Source organism: Electrona antarctica (assembly GCF_951216825.1).
Source record: "Electrona antarctica genome assembly, chromosome: 8".
NCBI classification, from domain to species: domain Eukaryota; kingdom Metazoa; phylum Chordata; class Actinopteri; order Myctophiformes; family Myctophidae; genus Electrona; species Electrona antarctica.
Genome location: NC_136789.1, coordinates 11,682,334 through 11,700,231, shown reverse-complemented (window position 1 = coordinate 11,700,231; position 17,898 = coordinate 11,682,334). Strand labels below are relative to the sequence as shown.

The 17,898-nt window shown below is 43.4% G+C and overlaps 1 protein-coding gene across 1 annotated transcript; it reads left to right on the top strand.

The window, feature by feature from the left end:
* Positions 1-340: 340 nt before the first annotated feature.
* elmod1 (ELMO/CED-12 domain containing 1) lies at positions 341-11,341 on the top strand (the record flags this gene model as incomplete). Its single annotated transcript, XM_079508024.1, has 10 exons — positions 341-361; positions 2,506-2,653; positions 3,139-3,167; positions 3,412-3,509; positions 4,724-4,853; positions 5,782-5,915; positions 6,243-6,311; positions 7,493-7,543; positions 7,973-8,106; positions 11,166-11,341. The coding sequence occupies 10 exons, from the start codon at positions 341-343 to the stop codon at positions 11,339-11,341; spliced, it is 990 nt and encodes a 329-aa protein (XP_079364150.1).
* Between the last annotated feature and the right edge of the window lie 6,557 nt (positions 11,342-17,898).

Genomic DNA, 17,898 nt, shown 5'->3' with positions numbered 1-17,898 from the left:
TTAATTATGCTTAGCAGGTGTTTATATAGCTAATAAGACCCGGAGTGAAACCCCCTTTTAGCTGCATACCCCTGAAACAGACTAATCTGTAGATCCAATTGTCTCTGAGCTGACATGAATTTATTCAATTCAATTAATGTTAAGCAACTCGATGTTTTAGTGACCAAATGATCCACCAAAGCAGCAGTTCTGTCTCCCTCGTACTCCATTCCATTTAATGGTGTTTAATTAATGTGTTTGGACGCACGAGGTGACCATAATCATAATTCTGCATTGCGAACGATGCTGTTGAGGAGGCTGAACACCGAAAGCCGCTCAGGCTCCCAGTGACGACATCAAGATGGAAGAACAGCAGCAGCAGGTAACTGTTGTCTAGTGGAGAGAGAGAGGACAAACACAACGACCCGCTGCAATTTAATCGCATCCCATCTTGTTGCCCACCTCTCCTAAAATCGGTAAGAGGGAGAATGTTTATTTGAGCATAATGCACGTTTCTTTGTGAAAGCGCCCATCGAGGTTTATAGCCTATATGGACATTTGCACAGATTATGCTATGCGTGGTGATGTGCCATGGGTACTAATGAGTCTCTCGGCTCCAGCACTAGCCTGGTAACTGGTTATCGTGCACTAGGCCAACAGAAAACATGAATAGTGGTAGTGGGACTCTGTTTCCATATTTAGTAGTCTACGTTATTACACTATAATACAAAAATAAAAAATAAATGTGAACAGCGGGCGTTTAGTGTTGTTAGCTATGCCATTATAGCCGATTCCGCGATCCTTCAGCACCACGGACAGCTCCACGCTATATAAACCACCAGACGAGAACATTATCTCTGCTGCTCTGATCATGCATTATGCATATATATTATAACATTCATTTTGTTCTTTTTTAGGATATTTCTGAAGAGCACAAGCACCGTAAAGGCGACACACATCCGGCAAGATGAAACATTTTTTGAGGTAAACAGTCATCATTGATTGAAGAACTCCCGTCATTTCATGTTGCAGTGCTTCGTTTGTACTACAAATCCTCAATGGTCCTTAATTGTGAAAACCGTCACCAGTGTGATATTCGCCGGGAATTTAATGCAGCTTCTCCGTGCATTGCAATTTGATTATTTTGTCTCTCAATCAGACCTTGCCAATGGGTATAATCCTGCAGGCGGCTGAGGCTTAAGTGTTTTGCGGGGTCAGTCAGTGGCCGAGGGCGCTTCTCAATTCTGTTGGCGGTGTATGTGCAAACATTGTGAAGTGCGCTGTGTCTCCCTCCCGTCCCTTTGGCAGTGCTCATGGTGCTCAAGGCCCTTCCAAGGCAACTTGGCTGAGACATGACAGGGTGGCTCTCACTCTGCTTAGTGCTTTCAACCTCATTCATTCACTGATTCTAGCCTCGGTCCCAGCCTTAGGCATCTGAAGATTCTAGCCTCGGTCCCAGCCTTACGCATCTGCTGATTCTAGTCTCGGTCCCAGCCTTACGCATCTGCTGATTCTAGCCTCGGTCCCAGCCTTACGCATCTGCTGATTCTCAGCGCTGGAGGGGGGGGCGTGTCGTGAACCACCAGGAATATAGTTATCACTTGCCTGAATTCCTGCTATGACCAGGAAGATTTTACGTGCTGATATTAATACAGAGGTGTACCGTGTGTGTGTGTGTGTGTGTGTGTGTGTGTGTGTGTGTGTGTGTGTGTGTGTGTGTGTGTGTGTGTGTGTGTGTGTGTGTGTGTGTGTGTGTGTGTGTGTGTGTGTGTGTTGTGACGTGCGTGCGTGCGTGCGTGTGTGTCCATTCAAGATCGCTCTCAAGATCATTCCACCTCCACTTCCTCTTAATGGGTCACTATGCATTTCCCAAGACAGCCACCCACATCTCCATTTGTGCTGCTCCCCGCTGGCTTTTAAAAATAGCTGCAAACCCTCTCTGCTGGAAAAGAGCTATTATGCTATCTGACTACCGTCTTTGTTCTTACCTGTCCTCTTCTTTCTTATCCTCTGTCATCTCTCTCTCTCTCTCTCTCTCTCTCTCTCTCTCTCTGTGCGTGCTTGCGTGCTTGCGTGCGTGTGCATGCGTGTGCCGTGCGTGAGAGAGAGAGAAATAGAATGTTATAATAATAGAATTATTCTGTCATTCAACTCTGGGTGATAACCTCAGCTTGAAGCAGCTGAAGCATTTGCACAATGGAGAGTCCATATAGGGCCACGTGTCAACAAATGTCTTGACCCCATGGGTGGTGGAGCTAGATTTGAAACTGGCTAAAACGTACAAGTTATAAGTTGTAAAAAAAATGTGTGTTATTTTATAATTAGCCATAACAGCAAGTGTGTCCCACTGACACCGTTGTCTATTCTGCCTCAGTAAAAAAAAAGTAAAGGAAGGAAAATTATTGCATTTTTAGTATTGAACCACTATATGGGGCCAAATAAGCTATCTGAGTCAATTAAATCTACACTATTGCTCTATCCACAAACTATCTACCTTACAATTATTTCACCCCCAATTTTCTTTCCAGGGTTGTGACACAGTTCTTTGTGTTCCTGTACTGCAAATGCCTGTGGCGGGGGTTTAAGTTTGTTGTCAGGAAGTTCACAGGCCGCTGTGAGCTGCAGCGCCTCTGCTACAACCACAAACCTGGGGCCCGCAGGACCCACAAAATTGGTATGCTCAGTCATTGCCTGAATGGGGCTTTCTTCTAAGTTTTTATGATATCGTTGTTGTCGGGTAGAAATGTTTTATCTCCACATTCAATCTTTTTGTGTTTTTTGTTGTTGTAAATGTCCTACTTGATCATACTACAGCGTCACTAAAAGCATCAAAGGTATAGTTAAGTATAGATCTGCTGCTATTTTCTTATTTCAATCCTGAAAGTAACAGTATTGGACATAATGAGGTTTCCACCCGACAGAGACGATATGTAGCTTACTAGCTTCAGAGAGATAAATGTTGTATTCATACTGTACAGTATATGACAATTCTCTCTCTCTCTCTCTCTCTCTCTATCTCTCTCTCTCTCTCTCCCCATAGGTGTATATACAATACATTCAGTATAATTATGTATACTATATCTACACTATAATAAGAGTGCTGTAATGCTGTATACTTTAAAAGCAGTTGTCTGACTCTATTCAACATCTCATTTTCAGAGTCCTCTCTCAGATACTCCAGGAACGAGGCAAGTATCTCTGAATTCCTAAGAGCAAGATGACCTATTTTAATCCAACTGTGCCTTTGCGTTCTGCCTGAAATCTGTGTTTACGTTGCATTTGCTCACTCTCCGTGTATCCTCCCCCCTCCTCCCCGACTGCGTATACTTAACTATCCTATCTTTCCACAATCCTCTTATTGGCCGTGCGCCGCTTTCCTCTCATTTTTGTCGTTCCACTTCCCTCCTCCTATATCTGGACTGGCTTCCATAGCTGCTGCAGTCTGCCCTCAGTGTCCACCCTGACAAAGTGGAGAAGACTATCGATGACATCATGGTCCTGAAGAAGATCAACCCTGACACCAACCCCCAGTGAGAGTCTCATGTCTTCACCACAATGAGCCCTTGTTTCCCAAAGACCTGGTCGGGACCCTGGTCCCCTTGTTTTTTGCTAGTAGATATTAGTAGCTATTTTGACTAGTTTGGGTCCCGGGAGAATGTCTAATTTCTGTTTTGGGTCACAGGCTAAACAGTTTGGGAACCACTGGTCCAAATGTCCAAAACGGTAGCTTTTTTCAGGAAATGGAAAAAATAACCTGTGTTCCAATGGATGCAATGTCATTATTTAGTCACAAGCTCTTGTTAATACTTTTCATTGAATCAATAACTTTCACTTCCAAAATCGGCTATTTTCGCTATACTTTTTTGCGTCATTCTTGTATGAAGTAGTAGGGCATTAATTGACAAAAATCACACTTGTGTGAAGTAAGCGTTGCCTTTTATCATGATGTGATGATGAGAACGTCATCATATACATCAGCCAATCAAAGTCATTGATTCCGTGCTCAAATGGACAGACAGACATACACACAAAGCTGTGCATTGGAGCGGCTGCATCGCTCAAAAAGAACAGAAGCTGAAATATGGAGATACAGTACAAGGTCTCTGCCCGACAGCAACAAAATAGTGAAGCCTCAGTTTACATTTAGTTGGGTGTTGTGTCGCCCCAGAAAATAGCCAATATAAGCCCACACAACGCATGGCAGCATAACACGTTGTGAGCTTGTAGATCTGCTATTTTTAGTGTTGCACAAATCCACACCCATGTGTATAAATCATCAAGTAAAAATCAGGCTTTAGATTTTCAGTAAAGTGATTGTTGGCCATAGAACTCATCTGGGAAGATATGGGTCGGCCCACTTACTACTATTATAAACACTAGAAGCTCGTCTGGCTCTAGCGCCAGAAATTGAATTTTAAAAAAAGAAAAGGAAAAAGGGAAGTGATGTATTTGGCATCACAGTACTTCCGGTTGAAATGTTGTGGAATAACATAGTGTCATGGAGTTTTATATCAACTGTAGATCGTGCAAGTGCATTAACTGTGAGGAAAGCAGCTACAGTATCATCCTTCGCATAATATGTAACAATTTTTGTGTAAAATGTCATTTGAGCGTGTGAGAACAAAGCTGTCTCGAACTCCTTGGCCGTCGTCTTGGATTAGTGTAGCTTGATGAGATCAGTGAGCTCCAGGCTCAGTGCCTCTATCCATGCTAACCTGCTCCATTGCCCTCCTTCTGTCCGTAGGCTCGGCATCTCTCTCCAGGCCAGTCTATTCCAGATCGCAGGCTACAGGAACCTAGTGGCCGAGGTGGAGAAACTACGCAGGGAACCATATGACTGTGAGAACCTTCAGCATGAGGACATGCTCATGAAGGTATACACTATAGTTGTTGCGACTGTAGGTCGCAGTTTACTATGAAGTCAGTCCGTCAGTCACGCCTTGTGACACGCTCCATAATTTGGCCAATACAGAATTCATTCCATATATTGATCTGACCTCATCAAACTCTGTACACTCAAGACACTGCCCCCGCTGCCACCCTTAGATCTCCATAAATGGATGGCCAATACAGAATTCATTCAGGGACGTAGCTGACCATTTGGTTGCCCTACTCGTAGGATATTTGTGCTGCCCCGCTCCCGCCGAGAGTGCTGCTATTACTCATGCAGATCGACTATTTTCGCTGTTTGCGAGGACGCACACACGGTCGCTCGTTATTACGCGGCGGAGCCGCAGAGAAAATGGTTATTTTGAGGGTCGGTTTGGCACTTTTTGGCACTATTTGTTTCCCCCATCGGCGCGTTGCCCTACTCGCAGTGCGGATTGCACGGTAGCGACAGCACTGAATTAATTCCATATGTTGATCTGACTTCATCTGACCTCATCTGACCTCATCAAACTCTGTACACTCAAGACACTGCCCCCGCTGCCACCCTTAGATCTCTATATATGGAGCTGACCTGTTCTGACATTCCATATGTTGATCTGACGGTACTCATCAAACCCTGTACACTCAAGACACGCTCCATATATGGAAATCTAAGGGTTGACCTCACCCTATTAGTATTACCAGTATTCTATCGTATTGCATTGCATTGCCAATCCAGTTACTTGCAGCATTCAGTGTAACTGGTGTGTGTGTGTGTGTGTGTGTGTGTGTGTGTGTGTGTGTGTGTGTGTGTGTTTGTGTGTGTGTGTGTGTGTGTGTGCGTGCGTGCGTGCGTGCGTGCGTGCGTGCGTGCGTGCGTGCGTGCGTGCGTGCGTGCGTGCGTGCGTGCGTGCGTGCGTGTTTGCATTACAGCTTTGGAAGGAATTGCGTGCTGACACACCTCTCACTGGTCGCATCTCCAAACAGTGGTGTGAGATTGGCTTCCAAGGCAGCGATCCAAAGACTGACTTCAGAGGCATGGGCCTGCTGGGCCTCCACAACTTACTGTAAGAGAGAGAGAGAGAGAGAGAGAGAGAGACCTGCTTGTGTATTTATTGTGTACACGGCACGCTTGTGTAATATGACTCGTGTGGTGCATGCTCTTACAAATAGTGCTGTTACAAATAGTGGCTAATAATACCGTAAACTAATATGTAAACTCAACTATCATGAGTCTCAGAGAACACACATATGCACAGGCATGATAGCTGTACATGTAGTAGTATCTGTCCACAGGTATACGGCACGCCAATAAGCCATTGTGCTTTTAGAATCTTGAAATTACGTCACGTCTTTTTAACTGACTTAATGCCATTTTCTCTACTTCCTTATAGGTATTTTGCAGAGCACGACAAGGCCACCGCTCTTCAGGTGCTGCATGACTCACTACAACCAAAACACAAGTACGTTGATCCCGTTCTTCATTACAGACACCCCACACCTGCACATGCATGCATGACTGAGTGAACACAACACATTATCCATAACTCTCTGCTTCTCGCTTAGTCACGCTTGTTCTTCTGTCTTTATAACGTCCCTCTCTCAAATGCAACTTTTTTACTGACGTCCATCATCCATTTGTGCTGTGTTGTTTTGGCTTCTTGCTTCGATCAGAAACTCAACGAGCTGTCTCATCTCAAAGGAACACCGTTCTTCTGCCTTTTTTTCTCTCCTCCGCCTCCTCCATTGTGTCCCATTTACCCACTGCTCCCCCACTGCTCCCCTCTCTTCCTCACATGCACTGTAGGAGCACGCACGGGGAGGCAAGGTACTCGCTTCACTCTCATTCACTCTCATTCACTGTAGGAGCACACACGGGGAGGCAAGGTACTCGCTTCACTCTCATTCACAGTTTTGTGCTGAATTCATAGCCTTGTTTTGTGCATTTATCTCTCACCCTTCTTTGCTGTTTCGTTCATCCATTCATCATGAAAAACGTTTCCTAGTCTTATCTGCACCGTCCCACATCTATGCTATACAGTATATGATACTCTTTTGCTTCCACTAGCCAGAATCTTAGCATTATTTGCAGAATGAGCAAAGGGCAATGTTTCAGCCACTGATATGCATTATGAATATTATGCACAGCAAACATGTTGATTTAAAAACTAAAAAAACAAAAAAAGACCCATAAGGGTCATAGTTGAATGCTACCTCAGTGTCCTTCGCTCATAGACAGAACAGCACTGGATTGAATCTATCACTTCTATTCCCATTGCAATCAGAACTGCAGACTCACTCCCAATCTTCCACCGTAGTCTGAAAACTCACCTCTGCAGACTCCATCTTGGCCCGTAGCACAGGCAAAATTTATGTAATTTAGATTTAGAATTTAGCATTTTATTAGATTTAGAATTTAGCATTTTATGTAGACATAGCACGTAGCACTCTTTAATGTATACTCACAGCCTCACTGTACAGATAATCTACTGCAGCTCGCTTATGATTCTTGATGACTATTTCTATGTATTGGTTGTATTTCTATGATGTATTACCTTGTTGTATTGTTCTTGCTTACTGTAAATCACTCTGGATTAAGAGCGTCTGCTAAATGCCTAAATTGTAAATTGTTTGTCCTTCACAGTGAGATGAGCAAATCAGAATGGGAACAGAAGTCCATAGACAAAGCTATTGGGTGAGTGTCTAGTCATACTGAAACAATCATGTGCAGTATACAGTAGGTCAAATACCATCAAAAGTGTGTGTGTGTGTGTGTGTGTGTGTGTGTGTGTGTGTGTGTGTGTGTGTGTGTGTGTGTGTGCGTGCGTGCGTGCGTGCGTGCGTGCGTGCGTGCGTGCGTGCGTGCGTGCGTGCGTGCGTGCGTGCGTGCGTGCGTGCGTGCGTGCGTGCGTGCGTGCGTGCGCGAGCGTGCAAGCATAGGCTACTTGCTTTTATGCATCTGATATAATCTGAGTTATAGTTTTTAGAGTAGACCAATCAGCCCAGATAGAGATCAATCTTTAATTTGATCAAGGTCATCTGAATGTTATCATAGATTTGCGCTGTAGCACTCATCTATGAATCAGAAGTGAGTAATTAATTGTTTCTGTTATGTCCCATTCAGCTATTCTTTTGCCATTGTGGGCATCAACATCACAGAGCTGACCTACTCTCTGATGGTGAGTGGGGCTCTGAAGACACATCTGTACAACGTGGCACCAGAGATGCCCAACCTGATGCACTTCCAGCAAACCTTCTGTGAGTTAGTTGGGATGTATGTTATTATTAATGTGTGGACAGCAGGTCCTACATAATCGCCATCGCTGTCGGGTGGGGTGGGGGGAAGGAAAGAAAAAGACCATTACTCAATCAGAATTGAACTTATACCAAGTGCTTGTCAGGGGGGGGGGGGGGGGTCCCCACTTCAAATATGATTATTTTGGGAGTCATGGCCTGAAAAGGTTGATAACCACTGTCCTACCTGACAGGCTGACACCAGGGATTACATGTATCAATTTAAGAGCAGGGGGGCCACCTCCAACCACTGCAGATGTTGTACAACATACCATACCATACGGATTGGTTAAAAATAATGTTCTATTCATTAAGGGAGTAGTTTCACCCAAAGAATGACTTAGTTTCTATGAATTACACACCCTGACCCAATGATGCCTTGAATTCATGGAGACTTTTTTGTCACATTAGGCCAAAAATGTGATGACCGATGTGGAGACTCAATAGGAGACTCTGCCTCCGGAGACTCCGCTGGTCATCAAATTATTTGATAAAGGAATAAAAAATAAATACAAAACTTGAATTCAAGCCTCAAGGGGCGGTAACCCTCGAACTCCCTGGTGGACAGCGGAGGTCAGGGAAGCCGTCCGACTGAAGAAGGAGGCCTACCGGGATATGTTATCCCGGGGGACTCCGGACGCAGTTGCAGGGTACCGACAGGCTCGAAGGGCAGCAGCCGCGGCTGTGACTGAGGCAAAGCAGCGGGTGTGGGAGGAGTTCGGGGAATCCATGGAGAAGGACTTTCGGGCGGCACCAAAGTTGTTCTGGAGGACCGTACGACACCTCAGGAGGGGAAAGCGGGGAACCATCCAAGCCGTGTACGGTAAGGATGGGACTCTGCTGACTTCAAATGAGGAGGTCGTATGGCGCTGGAAGGAACACTTTGAGGAACTCCTAAACCCAATAACATCAGACCCACCCTCCCTGACAGGAGCAGAGCCTGAGGATGATGGAGGATCGTCGTCAATCTCCCGGAAGGAAGTCACTGAGGTAGTTAAGCAGCTCCACAGTGGCAAAGCTCCGGGGGTTGATGAGATTCGTCCAGAAATGCTGAAGGCCCTGGGTGTTGAGGGGCTGTCTTGGTTGATACGCCTTATCAACATTGCGTGGAAGTCTGGGTCAGCGCCGAGGGAATGGCAGACCGGGGTGGTGGTCCCACTATTTAAAAAGGGGGATCAGAGGGTGTGTGCCAATTACAGAGGTATCACATTACTCAGCCTCCCTGGGAAAGTCTACGCCAAGGTGCTCGAAAGGAGGGTCCGGCCGATAGTCGAACCTCAGATTCAGGAGGAGCAATGTGGATTCCGTCCTGGCCGTGGAACAACTGACCAGATCTATACTCTTGCAGGAATCCTGGAGAAGGCCTGGGAGTATGCATGTCCGGTCTACATGTGTTTTGTGGATTTGGAGAAGGCATATGACCGGGTCCCCCGGGAGGTCCTGTGGGAGGTGCTGCGGGAGTATGGGGTGAGGGGGACCTTATTGAGGTCCATCCAATCTCTGTACACCCAAAGCGAGAGCTGTGTCCGTGTGCTCGGGAGTAAGTCGGATTCGTTTCCGGTGGGGGTTGGCCTCCGCCAGGGCTGCGCATTGTCACCTATCCTGTTTGTGATTTTCATGGACAGGATCTCGAGACGAAGTCGTGGCGGAGAGGGTATTCGGCTCGGTGACCTAAGGGTTGAATCACTGCTTTTTGCAGATGATTTGGTCCTGATGGCACCATCGGTCCAAGACCTTCAGCTCTCACTGGACCGGTTCGCAGCCGAGTGTACAGCGGCTGGGATGAGGATCAGCGTCTCCAAATCTGAGGCCATGGTTCTCAGCAGGAAACCGGTGGATTGTGCAGTCCGGGTAGGGAATGAGGCATTACCCCAGGTGAAGGAGTTAAAGTATCTCGGGGTCTTGTTCACGAGTGAGGGGAGGACGGAGAAGGAGATCAGCCAGAGAATCGGAGCGGCAGGGGCGGTATTGCAGTCGCTGTATCGCACTGTTGTGACGAAAAGAGAGTTGAGCCAGAAGGCAAAGCTCTCTGTCTACCGAGCAATCTTCGTTCCTACTCTCACCTATGGTCATGAAGTGTGGGTCATGACCGAAAGAATAAGGTCGCGAATACAAGCGGCCGAAATGAGTTTTCTTCGACGGGTGGCTGGCATCTCCCTTAGAGATAGGGTGAGAAGTTCAGTCACACGAGAGAGACTCGGAGTAGAACCGCTGCTCCTTCGCCTGGAAAGGAGTCAGCTGAGGTGGTTCGGGCATCTGGTTAGGATGCCTCGCGGGCGCCTCCCTAGGGAGGTCCTCGACGCACGTCCCACTGGGAGGAGACCCCGGGGCAGACCAAGGCGCAGTTGGAGGAAATACATTGACTCACTGGCCTTGGAACGTCTCGGAATCCCCCAGGAGGAAGTCACTAATGTTGCTGTGGAGAGGGAAGTCTGGAGCACTCTGGTGGAGCTGTTGCCCCCGCGACCCGACTACGGATAAGCGGTTGAAGATGGATGGATGGATGGAATTCAAGGCTTTGTGGGGTTTGTAATTGATAGAAAATAAAGTCATATATTGGGTGAACTACTCCTTCTTCTTTTTTTGCTGTGCATTAATATAAAGCACCATAATTAGGCTAAGATTGTTGTGGTTATGGCCCGGTAAGTCATTACAAAAAACAGAATTGTTAAGAGGTCCTTTTGTATTAGTAATACAAAAGAATCACACCCAGATCATACATCATCTCGTTCCGGCCAATCAGAATTTGCGTCCTCACCTTCGTCTTCAACGAAGGTGTTACGCAATGTTTGTGTTTACACAAACACTCATAATTGTCCATTCATTGTCAATGGCATTTAATGTTTGTGTAGGACAACATTTGTACTTTGCACATACACAAAAGCTGGACATAGGAGGGGCTCTCACCCCTAAAAAAGGAGGAAAACAACGTATTGGACTTTACTCTGTAACTGACCGAGTGAAGCGTTATCATGCCATCTGCCATCGTAAGTAACTCTGGTCACTTGCTTCACTGCCCTCAGGTTACCTGATGCAGGAGTTCCACCGCTTTTGGGTCGAGGAAGATCCCAGTGACATCATGGAGTTCAATCGCGTTCGCTCCAAGTTCCACAGAAGGATCCTGCGCCAGCTGAAGAACCCCGACATGGCACTGTGTCCCCACTTCTCTGCCTCAGACCTCCACCTGGTCAACCTGTAAACCCCGGACCGATTTACCACGGGAACCCTAGTGTCCCTCCCTTTTCTGGGCATGTCATGACAGGCGAATGTCCCGCGAAAATAGCCAATCCAGAAGCTCACGACGTGTCGCAATGCACGACGTCAGCTTGTATATCGGCTATTTTCGACTAAGAGATTTGGTGTGGATGGAAAAAAGGAGGCAGCCAAGTATAGACCCCTGGGGGACACCGGTCAATGGAGTATTAGGGTTTAAGTGGTTAACCTCACTTCCCCTCTGGCCAATCCTACCCAACTCAGTAAAATATACAATCGTACAAGAGGTTTCCCCCAGGCATCCAGGAGGTAGAGTAATTATCACGACACCCTTTGTTTAGTTCTATACAAAATACCAAATGAAAACGATTCGCCTCAGTTACAATGTCTGGGGGCCAACTCTATCTTCCCTGTTGAACCCAAGTTCCCCTATAGCTAGCATCACGTCATGTCATGGCACTGCCAACAGCTCACATAGCCAGCATGTAACCACCACACACACACACACACACACACACACACACACACACACACACACACACACACACACACACACACACACACACACACACACACACACACACACACACACACACACACACACACACACACACACACACACACACACACACACACACACACACACACACTGCCTATACCCACTCACTGCAATGTCGGAGCACCAGCATCCAATGTGACCACAGCGATTGTAGGGGTGCAGGAGTCTGTGCCACATTTAATGAGTAAATCATTGTCATCAGTTGCTTTAATGGTTCATATGATTGTACGGTAGTATACTTTGCCCACTATGTATGCAAGCAAGTGATTTGTTCTTTCAGCCAATAGAACACAACTTTGTGGCCACAGGGAATGAGAGGTTAAGGGCTCTTGGACAGGGTGAGTAAAATAGGAACTGAAAAGGTGGCAAAAGAGTTTTTTAAAATGTAAGTTTAGGTTTAAAAACGAGCAAGAGCTAATACAGAAGCGTTGTATATGAAACTGACCTGAAGCATAAAAAATATAGCTGAAAATGATTTGCAGAATCAAATTGTGTCATTCGGGTAGACATATTTATGTAATTAATCACTTTTAGCTCATTCATATAGAGATTGTACTATAGTTTTAGGTAATTTCTTGTAAATGCATGATAAAAACACAAAAATAATTCTCCTTGCCAAAATACTGAATGTGGAGAAATTACACAGATGTTTATCACTTGTGGGCTTACAAGACAATTGTTTTGTGAACTTGTAATTTCTTTCTGTTTTCAAATACTGTTTTGATTTTACTATATTTTATTTGTCCAATTTGTACAATTTATAGTATTACTTGGGGCATTTGTAAAAAAGAAAATGTCCCTGGTCACATTTCTCCCTGATTGGCTACTAAAATAATAGGTGAAGTTCATCATCTTTGTTCGCTATATATATATATATATATATATATATATATATATTCAGGTGTGCAAAATAGTTTCCACCGTTTCATTTCTGAATGTTTGATCTTAGTCATGATTGTTTGATGTTCCAATCACTTTTAATTGAATGTTACACTGTTATCAGCTGTTTTAGTAGTAGCCAAAGCAATAATTGTCACTACATTTAAATGCACATTTCATAAAATGTTTTTATTTGCACCACGTGTGCCTATATGTACTGTATCAATCTGTTAGCTATCTGATTCAAAGTGACTTCAAAGTGACTTGCGGAAACTCATTCCATGTAATGTCTGTTATCCTGTCATATGCAGTTCTCTCCTGAAGGCAGCAACAAGAGAACTTGAACTTCTACATTGTTCATTATTATGTCAAATCCAAAGCTGCTCTATGAAGACCAGATTTGGAAAATAATTCCCATTCAGTGTCTTGACAGTGGATGAGCAGTTGGTCCATTGTTTACAATCATAATGTTACACCCAATTCTTACTTTGCATCTCACACTGAAAATAGCCGACCTACAAGGCGTTGTGAGCTTGAGATCAGCTATTTTCGGTGCTCAACAGCATGCGCAACCAAGTATTAATCAGGTAAATCGTAGTTTTCATAATGAATCATGAAGTATAAATGAAACTTAGCCCAAACCTGCCTCCATTATTATGTGTAGTAGTGATGCTGGCTTTCTGTAACGTAAGAAAGTTATTCCTGGTTGTGCATTTTTTATCTTTTTATTTATTTATTAGCCTTTTCTTCAGATTCATTCATTATATCATCCACTGGTTGCAGATTAATAGCTTTGGCAAGCTGTCTGTCACAAGCCTGTAACTGTATGATGTAATGTCCATGCCATGCTTGCACTGTTGAATGTGACGCAATTGTGTTTACTGTACTTTCTCTGTTACATTTAAGTGAATGCCAATGCTTTTTGTCAGTATTATGCAGCTGTTTACTTAACTGAATGTCAGTACTGGGTTCATCATTCGCTTGCATTTGCCATTTTGTTTTGCTATAGTGTGGTCAGCAGTGCACTAATAATTTATTTATGATAACGAAACAGTGATTTGTTATTTGTCTGTATGGCCCGTGATCATAATTGGTGCATTTAAATACATGCTGTATATACTGCTTCAAAACTGCTCTCAAGTTTGGTACTGCATGATAATAAGTTAATAATCATATGATATCACTGCTTTGGCACGCCGTTTGCCTACTGTTAAAGCCTAAATCAAGTGAACACACCTAGAAACTGCAGCTGTACGCAATTGTCTGTGACGTGTTAACAGGTGCTTTTTGAAAACACAATAAAAGCTAAATGTCAGATGACTGTCAAATGGCTGAGGTAATCCTTACTTGAAGGAATTCTACTACTATCTCATGGATCATGGGGCCCTCCCTGAATCCATTATGTCTGTAATGTTGGTGCTTGTCCTGAAAGACAAGGTTGGGAAGCTAAATAGCATGGACAATATTGAGTTACGATATTGACTTATAGACCTATTGCCTTTGCCAGTGTCTTGTCTAAAATACTGGAAAGAATCCTACTATTGATTGATTGATTGATTGATTGATTGATTGATTGATTGATTGATTGATTGATCACTTTATTGAAAATTAATTCAAAAGGAGACACAAGAAAGCCGTTCGGCTTGTTTCCGTTGTGGTCCTTTTGGGGAAAGGGGACATGGCCCATGTCCCCTTTACCCAAAAGGACCACTACTCCCCATGTCACATGGGGATTAACAAAACAAAACAGACAAAAACAAAATAGGTCTAAAGACAAAGACATAACAAGAAACAAAAACACAAAAAGATACAAAAAACCCAACCAATAACCAATAAAAACTAGATCATTTTTTGTCTTATTATTTGTTTAACCTATTCTAAATCTAAAAGGTCAGTATGGATTTAAAAATGTAGGTCATGTTAGCAGCCAACCATCTTTTTAATGTGAATTTAAAGTTTTTGAAGGAACTGATCAGCTTAAGGGTGGAAGCCAAGTAATTCCACTGAATAAAGGAAAGATGATTTTCCCATATTGCTGTAAAAATGGCAGGGTTTAAAATCAGTAGGGCTACCTCTGGTGTAGTGCCTGTGGGTATCACTAACTGGAGCTGTGTAGCCTCACAACTGATAATACGTTTGTGTTAGAAAGCATATCACTGATCTATGTATTTATGCCTTAAAGGAGATTATTGACAAATACAAGAACCAGAACACCACTGTATTTTTATGCTTTATTGACACGTCGAGAGCTTTTGATAGGGTCAGTCATGGAAAGTTATTTATGAAATTGATTGATAGAGGTGTTCCAAAATACTTAGTAAGAATGCTGGTCTTTTGGTATATGCCCGTCAGACGTTTCAGGTAAAATGGGGCAATTGCATCTCTGAACCTTTCCATGTCAGTAATAGGGTACACCAGGAGGATTTGATCTCCTTTATTAGTTAACGTTTATAATATGGATCATTTCTCAAATCAATTGAATGGGTGTAATACTGGCTGTCTTGTGGAAGACACTGAGGTCAATCATCTCTATGCTGATGATTTGGTCATATGCAGTCCAGGCTTCAACAATTATTGAAGATCTGCACTCAGTATGGTAAAGATTTTGATATAAAATATAATGCCAAAAAAAGGTAACATACATCAACAGAAGCAGAGAGGACAGGAATTTATCTTTCCCTGCCTTTCAATTATGTGATAGCTAGTCCTCTCATAACATGCAAGGAATTAAAATACCTTGGTCATGTCGTCAATGATGATTGGATGGATGACAGAGAAATCTACAGACAACGTCGTAAAATGTATGCACAGGCAAATATGTTGCTCCGTAAATGTTATATGTGTTCTGTTGATGTTAAGTGTTCACTGTTCAGATCCTACTGTATGTCACTGTACACTGCTCATCTCTGGCATGCGTACAGGGCGGAGTATGACAAGGCTAAAAGTGGCCTATAATGATGCTATGAGGTTGTTGCTCCACATTCCTAGATGGCATAGTGCCAGTCAAATATTTGTGACTGCTGGTGTACCCACCTGTGAATCACATCAATAATTGAGTACCACAGACGAAAAACAGTCTAAGTCCAAATTTCAGACTGACCACTCCACGAAAAGGCCTCGTTGTCCTGAACCCTTATCTATCATTTATATATTATGGATCAATAGTGTGGACTTAGACTGTTATTCGTCTGTGGTACTCAATTGTCTTAACAGTGCATCACAGGCTGTGATGCACTGTTAAGACAATTATTGATGTATCATTTTGTCAGAGAACAGAATCATAGAGGCTCTAACCAGCTCCATATGAAAAGCAGTTAGATACACATCCAGGCTTAGAGAGCACTGGCGTAACAGCCTCTACATTTTAGTAGAGGCTTACGTGCCTGAATCTTGTGGAGTTGGCACTGGGTAGCCAGTAGCCACCAGTGTGATGTACGGGTGTACGTAATGTTTATCTGACTTGATGTATTTTATATATTGTATATATTTATATACCGCTGTCTTTTTATATTTTGTGCTGTTTTATTTTGTATGGACCCACGGGTCTGAAAAGAAAAAATAATTTTAGCCAACTAAAATAGGGTTGTATAGGCCCTCTGTATAATTGTCAATTTCTATACCAATTCACAAAATTATAAGAACTATGTGATTTTTGAATTTGTAAAGATGTGATTCCATGACTTAGGTTAGTTAATCTGTATATAATTTGTTGATGCAATGTCAAAAAGACTAAACCCAATAATTTGACTCCTATAATTGTTTAATGGCATGTAACAGTACAGAATATTAAATCTCTTTAATATACTGCAACATAATATTTATATCCCATGTTCCTTAACATGCACTGGATGAGTGATAGATGGCAGTATCTAGGCTACAAGGCATTGATGATATTCAGACTGCGGCCATCTTGTATGTTCCCATAGACAGCCCATTCATCCAAACAAAAAAGTCCTATCAAATTGTATTAAACAACGTCAAACTCACCATTGGAGCTGTACAGAAAGCTTGCATTATCCTCTTTCAATCTGTAAAGTTTTGGTTTCATAAAAATTCACTGTAGACATGTTATGAGCTACTTCCTGTCAAGAAATTCAGAGTGTCAGAGTTTGGGAGTGCTCGGTGGATATCATTCAACATCCCTGTGTACCACCGGTTTGGAATTTGCACATAATGCAGGTTGCTTTACTAAAAACAAGTGCTTCCAAACTCCAATAGGCCTATTTGCAAATCACCTGCAAGGAATTTCTTTAGAGGAAGGTGGAGGATTTTTATTAAACAAAAACTTTACAGATCGAAAGATAATTCAAGCTTTCCATACAGCTGCAATGTTGGCGAGTTTGACGTTGTTTAATACAATTAGATAGGACTTTTTTCTTTGGATGAATGGGCTGTCTATGGGAAGTTGCACCTATAGTCAGCACTCACCTTGCTGGCAAGATGGCTGCGATCTGAATATAGTCTGCAGACAGCAGAAAACATGGCTTATTTAAATCTAGTCGTGTGATCATGAACACAGCTCTCTTCTCAAAGGCATTGTTGGATTGAAATATGACACTGATCAGCTGTGGACAGACACATAGCCGGAGGCAATAATCTCCTGGCAGAGATGTTTAACAGTAGTTAAAGTTGTATGCTTCATTTATAGGAAGAATACTGGACCCCTAATATCATTTCAATAGAGATCACAAATGTTGGTGTCAACACAAGCCGGCGTACATCTTGCAAAACCAATATATATAATACCAGTATAAGCTGATTGACATGTGTCGCTAACCAATTTAATACGAGGGCTGCTGTGATTTAAAGCCACTGGATTTTGTTTCCACTCCACCCCTACCGATGAATAAAATATCGTAATGACATATTTGTCCTGATAACATAATACTTGTGTTCACTGTTCAAAGACTCAGTCAGTATTACATATCCCTTAAGTCTCCCAAGTGCTCCATTACACACACAGATCTGGGGGCTTGCCTCCTGCTGGAGATGCTCTGAGCGGCACACCTTTCTAGTTATCCCGGCTGTCTACCAAAGTCTTTCCTAGTAAGTCCTAGTCCCCTACTGTAAATATGAGTTAAAACCAGGTCAAATACTGCCACCAA